The sequence below is a fragment of the Prionailurus viverrinus genome, chromosome A1 (genome assembly GCF_022837055.1).
Source record: "Prionailurus viverrinus isolate Anna chromosome A1, UM_Priviv_1.0, whole genome shotgun sequence".
NCBI classification, from domain to species: Eukaryota; Metazoa; Chordata; class Mammalia; order Carnivora; family Felidae; genus Prionailurus; species Prionailurus viverrinus.
Window position 1 is genome coordinate 129,757,548 of NC_062561.1, and position 16,884 is coordinate 129,774,431.

Consider the following 16,884-nt stretch of genomic DNA (forward strand, 5'->3'; position numbering starts at 1 on the left):
CCAGAGGAACCGGCATTTGAGCAAGTCCTTGAAAGAAGGGTAGGAATTTGGCAAGTTGCAAGGGAAGAGAGAGACATTATAGGCAGTAGACTTGTCCTGAGCAAATGTGGGGAGTGGGAAAATGAGGAGGACTTCTGGGGGAACTGGGAGAAGTCCTGTTGGAGCATAAGAAAAATCCTGTTGGGGAGCTCGAAGTGCTATTGGCTTTTATGGGAGATGAGGCTGGAAAGCTGGGTTTGGTCAAGATCGTATCTGAGTTTGGTCTTCTGCCAATAGGCAGCACGGAGCCATTTAAAAGAACTTGAGCAGGAGGGTGACACAGTCAGAACTGTACTTGAGGAAGCACAACAGCTGGGTGAGGAGGATTTGGAGGAGGAAAGGTTATACAGACATACCAGTGAGGAGGCCCTGCAGAGTGAAGAGGCGGAATAATTGAGCAGCAAGAGGGACTGGGATAGACAACACAGCAAGTAAGCCTACATGGGAGTCACAGGAAAAGGAAAAGAGACATAAAGCTTGGGGGCCTGTAACAGGCAGCAACAGTAATGCCAGTCTAGGGGAAGGAAGAGATCCTGGTTTCCAGGGAAAGGTGGTACTCTGGATTTGAGGTGGCCACGGGCACCAGGAAGAAAGAAGTGAGCTGAAGCAGAGACCATTACTAGGGGATGGGAATGGTGGAAACTCTACGAGGGGCAGGTCACCAAAAATGCAGAAGAGGACGAGGATAGGCTGTAAGGAAGGGTATTATATGTTAAAGAGTTTGGAGTAGGAGAAAACCAAAGACAAAGCAGAGAAAGATGAGTTGGAGATGATGGAGCCACAGTAAAGTGTCAGGGAAACCAGGGGAGAGCAATTCAAGAGGGAGAGTGGTTTCAGCTTAAGCTACTGCAGAAGGGAAAACTGAGAGGAGCTGGTGGCTCTGGATTCTTTTTTAAAATTTTTTTTTTTCAACGTTTATTTATTTTGGGGACAGAGAGAGACAGAGCATGAACGGGGGAGGGGCAGAGAGAGAGGGAGACACAGAATTGGAAGCAGGCTCCAGGCTCTGAGCCATCAGCCCAGAGCCTGACGCGGGGCTCGAACTCACGGACCGCGAGATCGTGACCTGGCTGAAGTCGGTCGCTTAACCGACTGCGCCACCCAGGCGCCCCTGGATTCTTTTTTTAAATTAAACTAGATCCCTCCAACGTAGGATGATGCCTTAAATCTAGTCTCTTTGGTTCATTACAAAATCGAGATCTCTAAAGTTAGGCACCTCCAAAGTGTCTATTTTTCTGTTCAATATAAATTAATGTCTTCCACTAACACATCCTATGACCCTGAATAAATCACTTACCCTGTCTAGGGGCACCTGTTTTGTCATCTTTTACTTTCCAGATAAGCGATTCTGTGTGTATCATATGAAAATACTTGGTAATGTACACAATATTACACATGATTGTATTTGAGAAGAGCTCAAATTGTATTTTACTTTTCGACTTTTTTTCCTATCACCTATGTTTTTCAAAAGTTTAAACATTATTTTTATTTTTAATAGATCCAGAAATGTAATAACCAGAGGAAAGAGCCCTCCCCTCCCATTTGCCTATAAAGATTCTCTTCCAGCTTTTTTCTCAGGCCTTTACCTAAGCATTGAGAGGTGCACCCCCAAATACCAGACAGATATACAGAAACATTATGTCATCAAAATTTTCCTAACAAGTAAGGTAGCGATGGACAGTCTGCCAGCATCCCGTCCCCCAGGGACCTGCAGCCTGGGTCTTCTCAAGGCCTGACCACAGTTAAGAGCCAAGACCGGCAGTTCGAGGTCCCCTGGGCCTTGGCCTTCGGTGGGCGATTTTCTTTAAAATTCAGACGCACTCTATTTCCTTTCATTTTAACCCAGGCAATGAAGCAGGCAGGTGGGTAACACCAGCCAATAACCTTAAAAGACGTGAAAGTGTCAAAGGAGATACGGTTTATCTTCCACAATACCGACCGTATCAGTATCACGATTTACAGTAAAAACAAGGTGGGGCGAAGAGTAAGGATGTCGCCAACGCGCTAATTAAGTCTGCGGCTTGGACCCAGATTTGACCGAGCTCTGTGGAGTGCGAACAATATCCGCAGGGTTCCCCGTTCAGCCCGGGACTCGCCTCTTTGCCTTCGCCGGCGCCCTCGTGCCAGCGAGCAGCGCTCTTCGCTCGCCCGCCCCCCTCCGCTGCCTTTACCCAAGTGGAAGGGCCGTTCGGGAGTAGCCAGCGCGGCTGGGAGGACGGCAAGCGTCCGGAGTGCCTAGGTTCCTGGCAGCCGGGCACCCGGGGCCGAGCCTGGCCGACCTAAGTGCGCACCCAGCGCGTTAGCAGCCGCCGTCCGCCGCCGAGCGGCCGGGGCGCGCCGTCTCCAGTCGGCGGGGCTGTGCGCGCGCGCGCGTGGGGTGTGTGTGTGCGCGCATCCGTGGCGTGTGTACTCACAAAGGTGTGTTCGCTAAATCCACTGCCCCGGTGTGCCCTCTGCCTCGAGCAGAGCACCCAGCTTGGAGCTGGGTCTCGGCGGCGCGGCCGCGGGGGCGACGCGAGCCGGTTCAAGTTTCCCTGCTTCGCGCTAGCGGCCTGGCCAGCTTCCTCGCCCGCCGAGCTGAGAGTGCGCTAGGGCCGGGAGGCCACGGCCAGCTCAGGACGCGCGTCGCAGAGCTGCGGGGCAGGTTCCGAGCGCTCTGCGCGTTTTGGAACACTTTGGCCGGCTCGGCTCCCAGACCGGCCGCCGGGATACAGCGGACACGGGAATCCGGGACGGGTGCACTGCAGCCATGCGGGGCAGCTGAGTGGCCGCTCTCCTTCCCTACCCGGGTCTGCAAAAGTGAACTGGAAAACAGCCGAGAGCAGCCTCCTCCCTCTTCCCCAGCGCCGCAGTCCCGGCTGGCGTGGGGGTGGGGGGAGTTCCCCTGGGCTGACTGTAGGGGAAGCGGGCAGCGAGGCTGCCTCGGCCGCACCTCCTCCGCCTTCCTCTCCACCCCCGTCCCTCAGGTTCCACGCCGCATTTCTTTGTTTTGAAAGCGCCTCCTCCGCCCAGAGGCTTTTCCCCGGGCGGCCAGGCTCTGACGGGGGTGGGGGGGTGGGGCATTGGCTCGCGGGCCCCGCCCCTCATTTAGCCCGGACCCTTCCCCGGGCTCTTCTCCCCAAGTCCCCCCCGCCGCCAACTCCCCTTCCCTCCGCTTTTAGACCCACCAGGCGCGTCTTCACTTGCCGGACATCAAAGGGCGGCAGGGAATTGGAGGGGGAAGTTGAGTTGGCAGGGGGCACAGAGACCCACCCACCTTAGGCCAGGCTCGGCTGCCCGTCCCCTCCCGCGGGAACCCCGCCTGAGCCCCGCCCCCCGCGTCACAGCAGCCTGACATTCTCACAACCCACCGGGCACCCAACCTCGCCGCCCCCGCTACCCCCGTGTCCGCGGAGTGCTCTATTTATGTTTCAGCTCAGCGATTTGCATAGGCCCCGCCCCTGGCCCTAGGTCCCCCTATCCGTTCCCCGCCTCAACCCCGACGTCACGGAGCAGGCCCCGCCTCTCGTGCCCGTACAAGGAGCGGCGGGCCCTAGATGGCAGCGTGGCGTCGCCGCGGCGTGTGCGTGTCGCGCTTCCTTGTGCCGTTTATAGGGTCCCAGCACTTCCGCTGTCGGGTTAGAAGCGGCGCGGTCATGGCGGAGCGCGGACAGCAGCCTCCTCCCGCGAAACGGCTCTGCTGCCGGCCGGGCGGCGGCGGTGGCGGCGGGGGCAGCAGTGGCGGTGGAGGAGCGGGTGGCGGCTACAGCTCTGCCTGTCGGCCCGGCCAGCGGGCGGGCAGTGCGGCTGTGGCGGCGTGCGGGGGCGGCGCGGCGCTGGGGCTGCTGCCGCCGGGTAAGACCCAGAGCCCCGAGTCGCTCCTGGACATCGCGGCGCGCAAGGTGGCGGAGAAGTGGCCGTTCCAGCGCGTGGAGGAGCGCTTCGAGCGCATCCCGGAGCCGGTGCAGCGCCGCATCGTTTACTGGTCCTTTCCCCGCAGCGAGCGGGAGATCTGCATGTACTCGTCCTTCAACACCGGCGGCGGCGCCGCGGGCGGCCCCGGCGACGACAGCGGCGGTCCCGGCAGCGCGGGCGGCGGCGCGGGCGGCGCAGGCGGCGGCGGCTCCTCGTCCTCGCCGGCCGCCACCTCGGCCGCCGCCGCCGCTGCCGCCGCCGCCGCCGCCGCCGCCGCTGGGGCCGGGGCCCCGTCGGTGGGGGCCGCCGGGGCGGCGGACGGCGGCGACGAGACACGGCTGCCCTTCCGCCGGGGCATCGCGCTGCTGGAGAGCGGCTGCGTCGACAACGTCCTGCAAGTCGGTGAGTCACGGGGCAGCCGCGGAGCCGTCTGTCCGTCCGTCAGTCCCTCGGGGGGCGCCCGCCCCCTCTCCTCCGGCAGCCCCTCAATTGGGCGCGCGTCCGCACCCCCTCCCGATGCCCTCACCGGCCCGGACCGTCCTCTCGAGCGGAGCGCCCATTTCCTTCTCGCCCCTCCCCGCCCCCGTTTCCCCGGACGGGCCAGCGCGAGTGGGAAATGAATCAGCAGGACTCGCCCCGCGGCGGGGTTGGCGGGGTGGGTGTCGGGTGCCCCCGGCCCGCTCCGTTCCCCGCCCTTCTCCCGGGGAGCACGTCCCGGAGGGCTGCTCGCCCTTTTTTGGGGGGTGGTTGTGGACAAAGGCGGAGGCGGACGGCCGGGCTCCGGCGAAGGGTGTGTGTGGCGGGGCCGTGCGGGGCGGGGGAGGGGGCGCGGGCCGCACAGACAATGCCGGCCGGGGCCGAGCCGGCGGCCGGGCCGCCCTCCGCGCTCACCCTGCTCTCTCTCCTTGTCTGCCGTTCGCTCCTTTTTCTTTCTCCTCTCTCCCCCTCCCCGCCCCCTCTATTGGAGGGGTGGGGACTACATTTTAATGCCTCTCGGCTGCCGCTCCTTTCGGGGCTCCGACGGGCTGGCGGCCGTGGCACTCCGGGGTCGTTGCGGCGTCTGGTTTGGCCCGGGCGAGCTCCGCCGGCGGCCCGGGGATTTAAATGTGTCTTTTCCCCCCGCGCCTGCCCTGCCTAGTTGGTGCGCAGGAGGGAGGGGGGCGGCGGGCTGGACTCCCTCTCCTCAGAGACCTCTTCCCCCGAGGGCGTCCCCGAGTCCATGGGCGCGAGCCGGGGAAGGAACGGCTTGCGCTTCCCTTTCCTGTCGGGCCCGGCGGTGCCCGGGGGCCTCTGCCGCCGGAGTTTGGTTGGCGCTGGGTGGCCGGTGGCCGTGCGCGGGGCGAGCCGCGGTGAGCAGTTACGGGCTTTGCGCTCGCAGCCGGCGGCGGCAGGAGCGCGAGGCAGAGGGGCTCCGCGGCCGCGCAGCGTCCCTCCAGGCGCGGCCGCCTGGCAGCCGGGCGCGACCCCGCACTTTGTTCTCGTTTTCAGGTTTATTTGTGCCCCTTTCAGTTCTCTGTCATCCTCCGAAAAGGGAGACCCAAACAAAAGAGTCTCTTTATTTCTTTTCAGAGCTTGTAAAGTAGAAGATATTTGACAAAGGCGAGCAGGACTTGTGATTTAAAGCTGCACAGCCCTCCTTTTCTCTGACAGACCATGAGAGTTTTCTCAAATACCGAGTTTAAAAGCTTTCCCTGTCTTCACTCCCTACCCCCAATGTTTTTTTCTGGCCAGATATCTTTTTCAGCCGTAGAATGGGGATGTTTGGGATGGAGTGAAAAGAACAATGCTATAATGAAACTCCCCCCCCCATATTTTTCTCCTGATTGCAAACGGCATATTTTGCCCCCCCCCCCCCCGCATTGCTGTCTACTTTAAATAGTATTGTGGTGGTGAACATGGTACCTAATGAATGGGGAGAGGGTTGGAAGCATCGCTGTCTCTGATTTTTAATCTTTCTTTCCATAGTCCGTTCTTTTATCCTTCTCTTTGGGAGTCGGGTGGGGGTCTGGATAGGGGCCGCAAAAGAGAATTAAGATTTATTTTAATTCTCTTTAATTAATTTGAATTCTAATGCAGTCTGCAAACGTGATTTTCTGCATGGTCATTTATTTCCAAAGGCAGCCCCCAGTGTTGTCTTTTCTAGGTTCGGTATCTTCTCCTTATGTCTAGAGGAGGTTTAACTTTTGAGGCTATCCATCCTTTAAAAAAAAAAAAAAATCTAATTAGCATTCTTTAAAGTTATACCTCCTTTTTTTTTTTTTTTTTTACACCCCCCTCCCCCCCCCGTTTCCTGCTGGGTTGAAACGGATTGAAGCACATCCACGGTTTCTCAGTATAACCAAACTAGAGTTTGGGAATTTTTATGGCTTGGCTGGCAATGTTGAGTGTTGTTTTTTTTTTCCCCCTTCTGTGCTTGACTCTGCTTGCAAGCAATGAGGAATGACAGGAGAGCACATAGGGAGGGTTTCTTGGCTGATTGCATTTAAGCCAGGAATTCACTGTGAAAATAAAGCCAAGGGGCGATAAATAAAAGATGCAATCTTCTCTAGGAGACAGACACACAGCGTGGGCTTTGCCTGCTTTCATCAGTGAAGAGGCCTGGGTGAGTTGTAAAAGAAAATAGTAACTTTTTGAATAGTCCCCAAAGGGGAAGGAGGCCACTGAATGGAGTTGGCAGTAGTTGATATGAAATCGTATGATGCTGTTTGCATAGCTTGAAGAGTTGACCACCCTTTCGGAAACACTTACATACGTGCTAAACAAGTGCTGTACAAATTGTGGAAAATATTCTTTTTTCCCCTCTGAGTTGTGCCAGTTTCCTTAACTTCCAAGTTGTATTACTTGTTGTGCCAGTCAGCTTATGAGATGGAAGGCTGTTAAATGCCTGGCAGCTGGTTCTGTGAGATAGAAAACTCAGGACCAGGATTTCTTTTCCTTGATGAAGAACAGAGAGAATGGCTAGATTAACCATCTAATTTAGCTTTAAGTGGTGGTTTGAATTGGTATACTAACACAAGAGGCTTATTTTGTAATTTTTCGATTTGAGGTAGAAGTCATTTTTGCTTCAGAACGTGACGTGGAAAATAACACCATATACCATGATAGAACCATAAGCAATATTCTGGTATTTCAAAATTACAAGTTTTTGTTTGTACAGGAAGTATTCACTGACTTTTGTAGAGATGACTAAATTATAGATGCAGCAGGGAAAATCTAGTTGTTTGACACTGTTGAAGATTTTTTAAGTATTGAGGGTCAATGAATTGGGACTTCCCAGAAACTAAACATGTTTATTAGTTATTTTTAAACTCCTATTTTAAGAAGAAATTTAAAGGGAAAAAAATTAAGTCTTTGATGTAGTAGTTGTAAATGGTATTTAATTGGTGCAGAACTGTCCGTCAGTTAATTATTGGAAGTTTTGGAGAAAGTGTAGTTTGCTAATTTTTTATTGATTGATATTATATCAAGAGAGAGTCATTGCTGAAGGTGCTTGTATGTAAATATTATCGACATCACTGAAGTAATAATTTAGAAGGCATGTAAAAAAATTTCCCCAAAGTTTTGCCTGGGAAAGAGAGCTTTCTTATTATGACCTGGAACTCAAATTTTAAGGACAAATAACTTGAATTAAAAGACAGACAAATTTAATTGGATGAAAAAACCTAAAAATTTCTGGAAGACTGAAAACGTGATAAATGAAGTTAAGCAGCTAACTGGGGCAAATATTTGCAGCATGTTGGAGGCTAAAGAGAACTCTGAAAAATTAGTTTAAAAAATAAAAGGGAGGGATGAATAATTTAGTTAAAACACGGGCAACACATTTCACAAAGAAATGTAAATGATCAATTTGTCTTCACTCTTGTTGTTAGTAAAGGTGACAGGCCACGTTCTTCTGCCACATCGGTGAAGACAAAAAAGATGGGTAGATAGTACACAGAATTGGCTGAGGAGGTGGGAGAAGATGCTGCCTCCCTGGTTCCTTGGCTCTGTCTTTTTATGTCATTTCTAGGAATTTATTTTCTACGTTCATTGATATTCGTGCACAAAGATGTTCTGTACGTTGAGCAATGCTCATTGCAGTATCTGTAATACTGAAAAGCTGGAGTCTGTGGAAATTTCCATCTGAAGGGAACTGGTTAAGAAGTACTCTATGGAATTCTACGCAACCGTGAAAAACAGAGAGATAAATATATATACTGATAAGAAAAGGTGACCAGAATATTTTATTTAAAAACAAGTCAGCTCTTCATACAGTAGGCTGTAATTTCTGTTTAAAACAAAAAAGATAGACTTACAGATGCATAAAAATTTCTAGAAGGCTACACAAGCAACCAATGAATAGTGGTTATCTTTGGAAAAGGGCAGTCAAGTGGATGGGTGTACTTTTGGGGGGGTTACTTTTCATTTTTTGATTGTCTTATGGTTGGATTTTTCTAAGATCAGAAGCGCTCATTTTTGTAATTAAAAAGTCTTAGAAAAATTATCTTGTGTTTTTCAATTTTTTGTTTGTTTTGCGGTGTGCGTGTGTCCTCTTTCGGAAAATTGATATACATTCGATTTTGTATTGAAACAAACAAGTTTGCTTAATTTGTGACTAATCAGTTTAAAGCAAGTATTTAAACAAAACTGGGATCTTGCCTTTAGTATGGGCAGGAAGAAGATAAATTTTAAAAGGAGTTGCTTTTTTTTTGTTTGTTCTGTTTTGTTTTGTTTTGCTGGTTACTTTTGGGAGAAAAGAATATTGCCCGGAATTCTGTTAACACTTTGGTAAACATTTTTTTATGGACTTTTTAGATTCATAACTTAAAATTTCTTGTTTTAGGGAGTGGCAAGGCAGTAAAAGGGAATCTGGTTTAGAATTAGGTTCCATAAAATTTTTAGTCACTTTATTTAAGGCTAATGTGTGGGCATTTCTTTGAGTGTTTTGGTTTTGTTTATAGACCAGAGATTGTTATATGAAAGTATGATTCTGGGTACACTTGCAGAATAGGATATTTTGTTTACTGTTGATAGTATATTTCATTGAAAGCATTTTCAAGAGGGAAGTGATAATATAGAACATTTAAAAATTAGATCCTATGTTTTCTTCCTTTTGATTAATGAAAAAGTACACAAAAGAAAGTTTGAAACTAGTTGCATATGTCTTCTTTTATTCTGTGCCAGTTAAAATGTTTGATTTGCTTACAATTGATTTTTGAAAGTATCTGAGTACTTAGTATGTGCTCAGCATTGTTCTGAGGAAGGTTAAAATTTCAATTTTTTCAATTATATGTGGGGAAATCTTGGAATTTCCATCTCTGTTGGCTAGTATTGGTCCAGTGAGGAAATCTAAAGTGTTCAGGAAACAACAATACTTGCAGCCAAAAGATTTCAATAAGATGGAAGGTGAATTGCAGATCTGAATTAAGCAAACATTTTTACTATTGCTTCAGGCTTTAATTTCTTGCCATACAGTTAGCTGTATTCTGAGTACACCCTTGGGGTGAGGAGGAAAAGGCCATCCCCATTATTTTATTTCAACTGTGCATTGAATTTCATCCTTTCTGTAAAGACTTTGATGCCTTTCCTTTTAGAAACATCAGGATGACTGTGGAACATGTCCTTTAATAGAAGAATTATTGCAATTAATTGACCAACTCAAGTCATTATTGTCTTAAGTATGTTCTGGCCGATTTTTAAGATGTTTATCCTGGGCCTCTTTTCTTTTCACAATGGGTAATCAATTGCCATCAATTCTAACTCTAAATGTTTCATTTGGAAAGAAGCAGGCCAGCACATCTTTTCTGGTCACACTCATATTAAGGGTTTAGTTAATGTTTGATTTCAGTGGGCAGTATGTTCAGTGAAAAGGATGGCAATGGAAGAATACCAATGTTGTCTTTTAAGAAAGCTGCCCCTTTTAAAAGTTACACACTTGGGTCTGTAGTAATTCCACATGCTTACATGCTCTGTTTTTGTGTTAGAAAACCGTTTTGCTTTAATACTTCAAAATGAATTTGGTACCTTTAAGAAGCTTTGTTACATACACATAAAATTAAACAAAACTCCTGTGGTGTTAGCAGTTTTTATAGGGGTGGTCATTAAACTTGAACTGTTGTTGACCTTCAACTGTTATATTTAAGGGGACAAATATCCTAGAAAAGAAAGAAGATCATAGTTAACTATAAACATCTTAGAAACAAAGCAGATTATAGGCAACTATTTTTTAGGTGACAATAAACTATGTGGGACTCACAAAACCATTTTTAAACTATGTGGGACTCACAAAACCATTTTTAGTTATCTTTCAAATTATTGTATAATCTCAAGACCAGTGCTTTCTCACAACAAAAAAAATTTTCTTGTTTTATTAATTTTTTGACATGTGTAAATGTTTGGGGATTACAGTAAATTAGAAAACATAAACAGTTTCCATTAAGTGGATAGGAAGACTCTCCATCTCCTTTTGAAAAATCAGTCTCAAATGGTAATTTGGAGAAAAATACTACATAGTCTTGTCTCATGAAAGGAGACTCTAGTTTCTTAGTCCTAGCCAGTCTCACAAATAAAGTATGTTAGTTAGATTTGTTTAAAAAACATATCTTTGCAGGGGCACCTGGGTGGCTCAGTTGGTTGGGCATCTGACTTAAGCTCAGGTCATGATCTGGCATTTGTAAGTTTGGTGAGTTTGGTAAGTTCAAGCCCGGCATTGGGGCTCCCCGCTGATAGCTCAAAGCCTGGAGTCTGCTTCAGATTCTGTGTCTCCTTCTTTCTCTGCCCCTTCCCCACCTGTGCTCTGTGTCTCTGTCTCTCTCAAAAATAAATAAATAAGCTTAGGAAAAAAACCCCCATCTTTGCAGTTTTTGCTTTCAGTGCCATGTGTTCTGCTAAGAATATGCTTTAAACATGGTTTTTAGTTCTCATCTAGAAAAGGTAGTTAAAGTAAGCTTTAGAGAGAAAGCAGTGCAAAATCTGTTTTCATTTGAAATTTAAAGATTGACTTTCAGCAAATAGTAAGTGGACTTTGGTAAGGGTATGCTAAGTGATTTATATTTGTGGGATTCCTCAGTGATAATTAGATTCGGGTCAGTTAATATGTATTGTATATATTTACATGTATTTACTTACGTATTTGTAACTAATTTGATGTTCACAAGTGCACATAAAAGGAGATGAACTCAGTGTCACTTGGGTATCATTACCCGAAGCATATTTCAGTGACCCTGTGTGTAGATACGTTGTGCTGTTTCTTCTTAAAATATGCTAACAGATGAGAAGCATTTTGTTTTTACAAAATGCTTTTGTATGATAGTTATTATCTACTTGTAGAGCTGAGGCGCAGACATGTTGAGTAGTTTGTCCAGAGAGGGGTAATAAATTGCAAAGTTAAATGTTGAATTTCTGTTTTTCCTCCCTTCAGTCCACCTGTTAATTTGCTGGAGATGTTTGGTAAATTCCACAAACCCCCAGAACTCTGCATATTCTTTTTATTTTTTTAAAGATTTTTTTTTTCTTCTTTTTAAGTTATCTCCACACCCACTGTGGGGCTTGAATCCACAACCCTGTCATCAAGAGTTGCATGCTCCACTGACTAAGCCAGCCAGGTTCCAGGCTCCAGGCTCCAGGCTCCAGGCTCCAGAACAAGTCTTTTTTTTTTTTTTTTTTTTTTTTTTTTGAGTTTATTTATTTGAGGCACCTGGGTGGCTCAGTCGATTGATCTGCTGACTTCAGCTCAGGTCATGATCTCACAGTTCATGGGTTTGATCCCCATGCTTTGGATCCTTTGTCCCTCTCTCTCTCTGCCCTCCCTCGCTTGAACTACTCTCTCTTTCAAAAGTATTTTTGAGAGAGAGGGAGAGAGAGAGAGCATGGGTGAGTGTGAGCGAGGGAGGGGCAGAGAGAGAGTTGGAGAAGGAGAGAGAGAATCCCAAGCAGGCTATCAGTGCAGAGGCAGATGCAGGGCTTGAATTTACAAACCCTGAAATCATGACCTGCGCCAAAATCCAGAGTCAGACGCTTAACCGACTGAGCCACCCCACATGCCCCATGCCAGGCATATTCTTGAATGTAAAATCATTGGACTGTTGGAGAGATTATTTGGCTACCATTTTACTGAATGTTCTAAAAGTATTTCTAGATAGCATTTCAGTTTCTGGTGGAAATCTAATGGCTTCAGTTAAGCAATGATTGTAGCTTGCTGAATACATGCTAGTGTGAAAATATTTGTAGACATTTGGAAATTGTAGAGGTTGTAAGATGAGACCAAAGTTCTGAAGAAGTTAGACTGTTAACTATGAAACTACATTACAGTTGTGTGAATATACATGAATGCACTCCTATACCTGTACACCTATGTAATAAAGAATTTACTAAATGTTTAAAATGCTTGTGCAGAACAAGAGAAGTTAATACCCAGTAAGAAATTTGGCTGCTCTGAATTTAGTACAGTTATGAAAACTTAACCAGTGTCTACATTTGACTTATTTTTGTAGGCTTTTCCAGTGTTTTTGTCAGAATCCCCTACCCTCATGCCAGTAAATAGTATATAAACAGTCCCTAGATGTATGGGATCTTTCATGTAATTGATGTGGTCTCAGAACTTTAGTAACATCTCTAATTCCTAAAGACCTCTTGTTTGGGTGGCTTTTCTTTATCGAAGGAAGCATGATTTACGGTGAGCTTTTTAATATTACTGCAACAACATTTACTAACTAATAATCGTAGTTAACACTTTCATACCCTTAACCTTGTGCCAGATACTGCTCCAAGCACTTTATATTTCTTAACAGTCCTATGAGGTAGGTACTTTTATCATTCTCATTTTACAGATGAGGAAACTGAAGTATTGGAAAAAAATGAAAGTGACTTTGCCCATTTACACAGACTGGTACATTATCGAGCCAGACACAGCCTCTCTGGGTGGTACTCTTACCCTCTAAGTAATACTGCCCACGAGGGGCGCCTGGGTGGCTCAGTTAGTTGGGCCAGTTAGTTGGTCTGACTTAGGCTCAGGTCATGATCTCATGGTTGGTGGGTTCGAGCCCTGTCTCCAGCTCTGTGCTGACAGCTCAGAGATGAGCCTGCTTCGGATTCTGTGTCTCCCTCCCTTTCTGCCCCTCCCCACTCACATTCTGTCTCTCTCTCAAAAATAAGTAAACATTAAAAAAAAAATTAAAAAAATTTTAATGCCTATGATGCATCATCATTAACTATTCTAGAGGGCTCATCTTTAGATTTATTATAGTCTTTTCTACTTAATGGAGTGATTTTCATGGTGGCCAGAATTTTAAATTATCACAACTGTGATTTTTTTTTTTAAGGTTTATTTTATTTTGAGACAGAGAAAGTGAGCGCGAGTGGGGGAGGGGCAGATTGAGGGTGGGAGAGAGAGAATCTGGAACAGGCATTGTACCATTAGTGCAGAGCCCGATGTGGAGTTTGAATGCATGAATCATGAAATTATGACAGCCAAAAATCAAGAGCTGGATGCTCAACCGACTGAGTCACCCAGGTTCCCATAACTCTATGATTTTTGAAAAAAAATATTTATTTTTGAGAGAGGGAGCATCATTGGTGGAGGGGCAAAGAGAGAGAGAGAGGAGGACAGAGGATTCGAAGTGGGATTTGTGCTGTGCTGACAGCAGTGAGCCCAATGCGGGTCTCTGACTCATAAATGAATGGAACCATGAGAGTGGGACCTGAGCCGAAGTCGGACGCCTCATCATCTGAGCCACCCAGGTGCCCACAGCTATGAATTTTAACATGTATTTAAAAATTTTTTTTTTCAACGTTTTTATTTTATTTTTGGGACAGAGAGAGACAGAGCATGAACGGGGGAGGGGCAGAGAGAGAGCGAGACATAGAATTGGAAACAGGCTCCAGGCTCTGATCCATCAGCCCAGAGCCTGACGCGGGGCTCGAACTCACGGACTGCAAGATCGTGACCTGGTTGAAGTCGGACGCTTAACCGACTGCGCCACCCAGGCGCCCCTTAACATGTATTTTAGAATTTGACTTGAAAAACTACATTTCACAAATTTCTCTTATGAATGAATTTCAGCTTTGGAAGATGGTTGTGTGGGGTGATTTTGATCATCTTCCATTGGGCATTTTTTAACTTTTTTTAAAAGTTTATTTATTTTGAGAGAGGGAGAGAGAACATGCGTGCAACATGAGTGGGGGACCCTGGGGGGTGGGGTGGGGGGAGACAGAGAGAGAGAGGGAGAGAGAACCCCAAGCAGGCTCTGTGGCCAATGTGGGGATCAGTCCCACAAACTGTGAGATCATGACCTGAGCTGAAATCAAGAGTTGGTGGCTGAACCGACTGAGCCACCCAGGCACCCCCATTTTTAACTTTTGAAAGAGGAATTAACTTGTAGGTTAGATCTAAATGTGGTATATATGAGGCAAAGGTAATCTTTCAAGGTAAAATTTAGAAATTCTGTATTTATCTCATTTTAAGGCCCCTTTTAAATGTTTTGATTAAAAATCATTATTTCTTGTGGCTGGTAAAAAGATTTCATATTCTTTGAGAGGCAGAGAGTTCATTGGAAAGATGTTAATTTGAAGGATGCAGTAGGACCTGTCAGTACATTTAAACTGGTACTAACTGAATAAACTGATCAGATAAATTGGAAGCTCATTTAGCGAATTAATATGCTTAAATTCAGGTGACTCACTGCCTGGTCCTGCCTTATTTACCAGTCTCCTTGTTTACTTAATGCATTTTTTATTGTTAATTGGTGTCAGATCTCTAATGATGGAAGATATTATACTGTAAATAAGCATAAGAAGGTAGCATGTAGAGTGAGTCCACAGAAGCAAGATTTAAATTCTCTTAATTAGATTGGTACAATTTAGAATGCTATATGTGCCACATTGTACCTGTTAAATATTTGCTAACAGTGACCAGCATTTTTATAAATGAAATATTGATGTTTTATAATTTCAGTGTAATGGGCAGGGCCTGGAGCCTCTTGTGTTGTGTTAATCTTTCTTGGTGACGGCCTGCCGAAGTTATACTCAACCTTTGCTCTTGCTACAGCTTGATATTAACCAGTTTCCACAGACAAGATGGTCATGGTTTTCATAAATATTTGTCATAATATAAGCCCCTAAAATTCAAATACCAGAAATTTGTAATCTTATTAGTGTATGTGAAGGAGCATCTTTTTTTATACATTTGCATTATTTCTTTAGGACTTTGTTTTCTTAGCACTTCTTGACACTTCTGATTTTGTACTCTTCACACTGTCTTTTAGGCCGCCCCTTCCCTGCCAGTCACCTATGTGTTTTTTTTCTTCTACTTTCTCTAGACCATGGCAAACCTGAGGACTGAAATAAATGACCAGTGGCTGGTTTGTGATGATGGTAGAATCAAGTGAGAGAAACCTGAGAGTAGGAGGTGGCGGAGCCTCTGAACCTTCTTCAGCGCTTCACTGTCTTCCTCCCTTTCTCCCCTTCCCACACTTCCTTCTTGTCTTTCCTCCTTTCTCGAGTGTGGGAGATGGAGTGGTGGGAGTGAGGAGTAGGAGGGAGTGGTAGGAAAAAAGGCAAGAAATCTGGGAGAGGTAGAAAATACCAGCTGAGAGCTTATTCTGTTCCCTTCCTTCTCTGCTTTTAGTTGTCTCCTCCCCTTAAACCTCCCTTGATTTAGGGAAATAAAGCTGAGGTCACAAGGACCTATGTGTTCCAGCTGCTGCTTGGCTGCTATTTTTAGCCTGGCCCTGCATCAGGCTGGCACCGGGCCATGATGGCACAGGGCCAGCACGTTGTGGGACTGCTGGCAAATGTCAAAAACCTAACTTTTCAGTTATCAAACTGAAATTTCAGATATATTCTCCACGATGATACTCTACTTATCTCTACTTTTTTGAAATGGGACATATATGTTTATTTTTAGAAAAGATTGAGTTTTGACAGTGGTCATCATACTACTATAACTATTTTAGACAGGAGGAAGATTTAAGAATTGCACTATCGGGTCATTGTTATATCCTGCTCAGTAATTTTGGTTTTGTGGTGGCGCCAAGAAGTGTGAAATTTGCCCGACCTATTTAATATGTCTTGCGCATCTTTTTTAAAATAATTTTTTTTAAAACATTTATTTATTTTTGAGACAGAGACGGAGCATGAACGGGGAAGAGTCAGAGAGAGAGGGAGACGCAATCTGAAACAGGCTCCAGGCTCTGAGCTGTCAGCACAGAGCCCGACGGGGGGCTCGAACTCATGGACTGCGAGATCATGACCTGAGCTGAAGTCGGCCGCTTAACCGACTGAGGCACCCAGGTGTCCCTGGGGCATCTTTTTTTTTTTTAATTTTTTTTTTTTTTAACATTTATTTATTTTTGAGACAGAGAGAGACAGAGCATGAACAGGGGAGGATCAGAGAGAGAGGGAGACACAGAATCTGAAACAGGCTCCAGGCTCTGAGCGGTCAGCACAGAGCCCGACGCGGGGCTCGAACTCACGGACCGTGAGATCATGACCTGAGAAGTCCGACACTTAACCGACTGAGCCACCCAGGCGTGGGGCATCTTTTAAAATTGCCATTGCTGTTGAAGTTGTAGAGTCCAAATTGGTTTATATAATTATAGGTGTCATCAGGCATTTTTAAAAAACATATGTACTGTTTTTTTCTATAGCTGTCAGTGTTCTCTTTGCTAATTCGGTTGTGTGTGTTTAGGTTTGGTTAATACTGTAGAAATATGTTTCACAAATAAAAAACTTACTATTTATTTTCATGGGGAGCAGCTAGGTTTCTGGAATATCAGTGTCTTTGTATAGATTTAGCCAGTATCATGTGGATTTTCTTTGCAAACTGAGTTTTAAATTTTGGATGCACATATGGATTTCAGTACTTACCTGATTATTGCACTCAAAATGAAAAGTAAGTTGTATTTGTTCTTGAATGCGTTTTGGAAAAAAGTAAAAAAAATGTTGGAGTGTGAATCTTTATCTTTGGAAGGGACT

The 16,884-nt window shown here is 46.1% G+C and overlaps 1 protein-coding gene across 1 annotated transcript in view; it reads left to right on the plus strand.

The window, feature by feature from the left end:
• The first annotated feature begins 3,652 nt into the window (after positions 1-3,652).
• The window catches only part of ZSWIM6 (zinc finger SWIM-type containing 6), a 203,128-nt gene continuing 189,896 nt past the window's right edge, over positions 3,653-16,884 (plus strand). The window contains exon 1 of the mRNA XM_047858433.1: positions 3,653-4,335. Within this exon, the coding sequence (XP_047714389.1) occupies positions 3,675-4,335 (661 nt within the window). The 5' untranslated portion in view covers positions 3,653-3,674. The remainder of the gene's footprint in view (positions 4,336-16,884) is intronic.